Raw genomic sequence first — 1,426 nt, 5'->3', positions numbered from 1 at the left:
AAAAGGAGCTGGGAATCCTAAGCTCGTACAGCCTGCAGATCGGAATGGTGACCTGTTATTGCTGGAATAATGCAACTGGCTGGGCTTCTACGTACGATGATTATACTCAAGGGAAAGATGCACCAGTCCTGTTGGTATGAGACAGAAGGGCTGCCAAGTGACTGGGTGATTGGAGTCAGTGAGAATGGCTGGACCACTGACCAGCTGGGTGTGTACTGGCTGAAAGAGGTGTTCAACAAGGAGACCCTACCCCCGTACGAAGGGCAGATATCGACTATTGATTCTAGACTGGCACCGAAGTCATGCCTCAGCTGGATTTGATCAATTCTGCTCTGAGAATCAGATTATTGCTCTCTATATGCCACCTCATTCCTCCCATCTTCTTCAGCCATTGGATGTTGGCTGCTTCTCCTCACTGAAAACAGCGTACGGACAACAGGTAGAGAACCAAATGCGGCTTGGGATCAACCATATTGATAAGGAGGAGTTTCTGGCCCTATATCCTGCAGCTCAGATACAGGCCCTGACTGAGAGCAACATTAAGAGTGGTTTTAGAGCAGCTGGGCTGGTTCCGTACGATCCTGAGCAGGTTCTCTCACGACTTAATACAACAATGCATACCCCCACCCCACCTGGGACCTCTCATAGCTCTCAGGCCTCCTGGGCCACTGCTACACCACATAATATACACCAGCTAGAGCAGCAGACTAAGAAAGTTAAAGGATATATTAAGCGCCGTACGCAGAGCCCACCCAGCCCAACTGATCGTGCCCTAAATCAGCTGGTCAAGGGATGTCAAATGGCAATGTATAGTGCTGCTATTCTAGCAGCTGAAAATAGGGAGTTAAGGGCTACAAATGCTAAACAAAAGAGAAAGCGAGAAAGAGGCCGTACGTATGTAGCTCAAGAGGGTGCTTTAAGGGTTGAAGAAGGCTTGGATCGCGTACGAAGGGTCAATGAATTGGAAGGAGGGGTGGTTGAGGCTGCTGGCTCTCAACCACGAAAACGTGCAGCACCACGGTGTAGTGTATGTGGGACTATTGGACATACTGCTCGTACATGCTCTAAGCATATAGAAATTATCTCATAATATACAGTAATTAATTGTATTCTCTTTGTTCTTGAGCTCTTTTATGCTCTTAACTCTGATTGCATGGTAGGAAGTGTTTCGCTTGCTTAACTATGTGTTTCGCTCGCTTATGGATTACGTTATATGCGAGGTAGTTTCTAGTCGGGTCGATCTTCAAGTCAGTATGGACGATAGGTCTATAACACCTCCAGCTCTGTGGATCTTCTTCCCTGTTGATAAAGCTTGAAGCGAAGCAAAAATCTGCCGGGATAATGTTTTTTTGATGCCGCTGCCCGGTTGATTGCTTAGTGTTGGTTTAAAAACAAGACGGTGAGGTGAAGCTTACTAGTAGTTATC

General features: G+C 46.8%; 1 protein-coding gene across 1 annotated transcript in view; it reads left to right on the top strand.

Annotated features, from left to right (window-relative positions):
- Window positions 1-117: 117 nt before the first annotated feature.
- Window positions 118-1,426, top strand: part of HCAG_02840 (acetyl-CoA hydrolase) — a gene marked incomplete at both ends in the record, with an annotated part of 3,020 nt that continues 1,711 nt past the window's right edge. The window contains 4 exons of the mRNA XM_001542619.1: window positions 118-254; window positions 301-737; window positions 903-1,027; window positions 1,161-1,251. Coding sequence (XP_001542669.1) covers window positions 118-254; window positions 301-737; window positions 903-1,027; window positions 1,161-1,251 — 790 coding nt within the window. The remainder of the gene's footprint in view (window positions 255-300; window positions 738-902; window positions 1,028-1,160; window positions 1,252-1,426) is intronic.

Source organism: Histoplasma capsulatum, genomic scaffold, assembly GCF_000149585.1.
Source record: "Histoplasma capsulatum NAm1 scaffold_2 genomic scaffold, whole genome shotgun sequence".
NCBI classification, from domain to species: domain Eukaryota; kingdom Fungi; phylum Ascomycota; class Eurotiomycetes; order Onygenales; family Ajellomycetaceae; genus Histoplasma; species Histoplasma mississippiense.
Note: the sequence above shows the minus strand (reverse complement) of the source record. Positions and strands in the feature narration are given on the sequence as shown.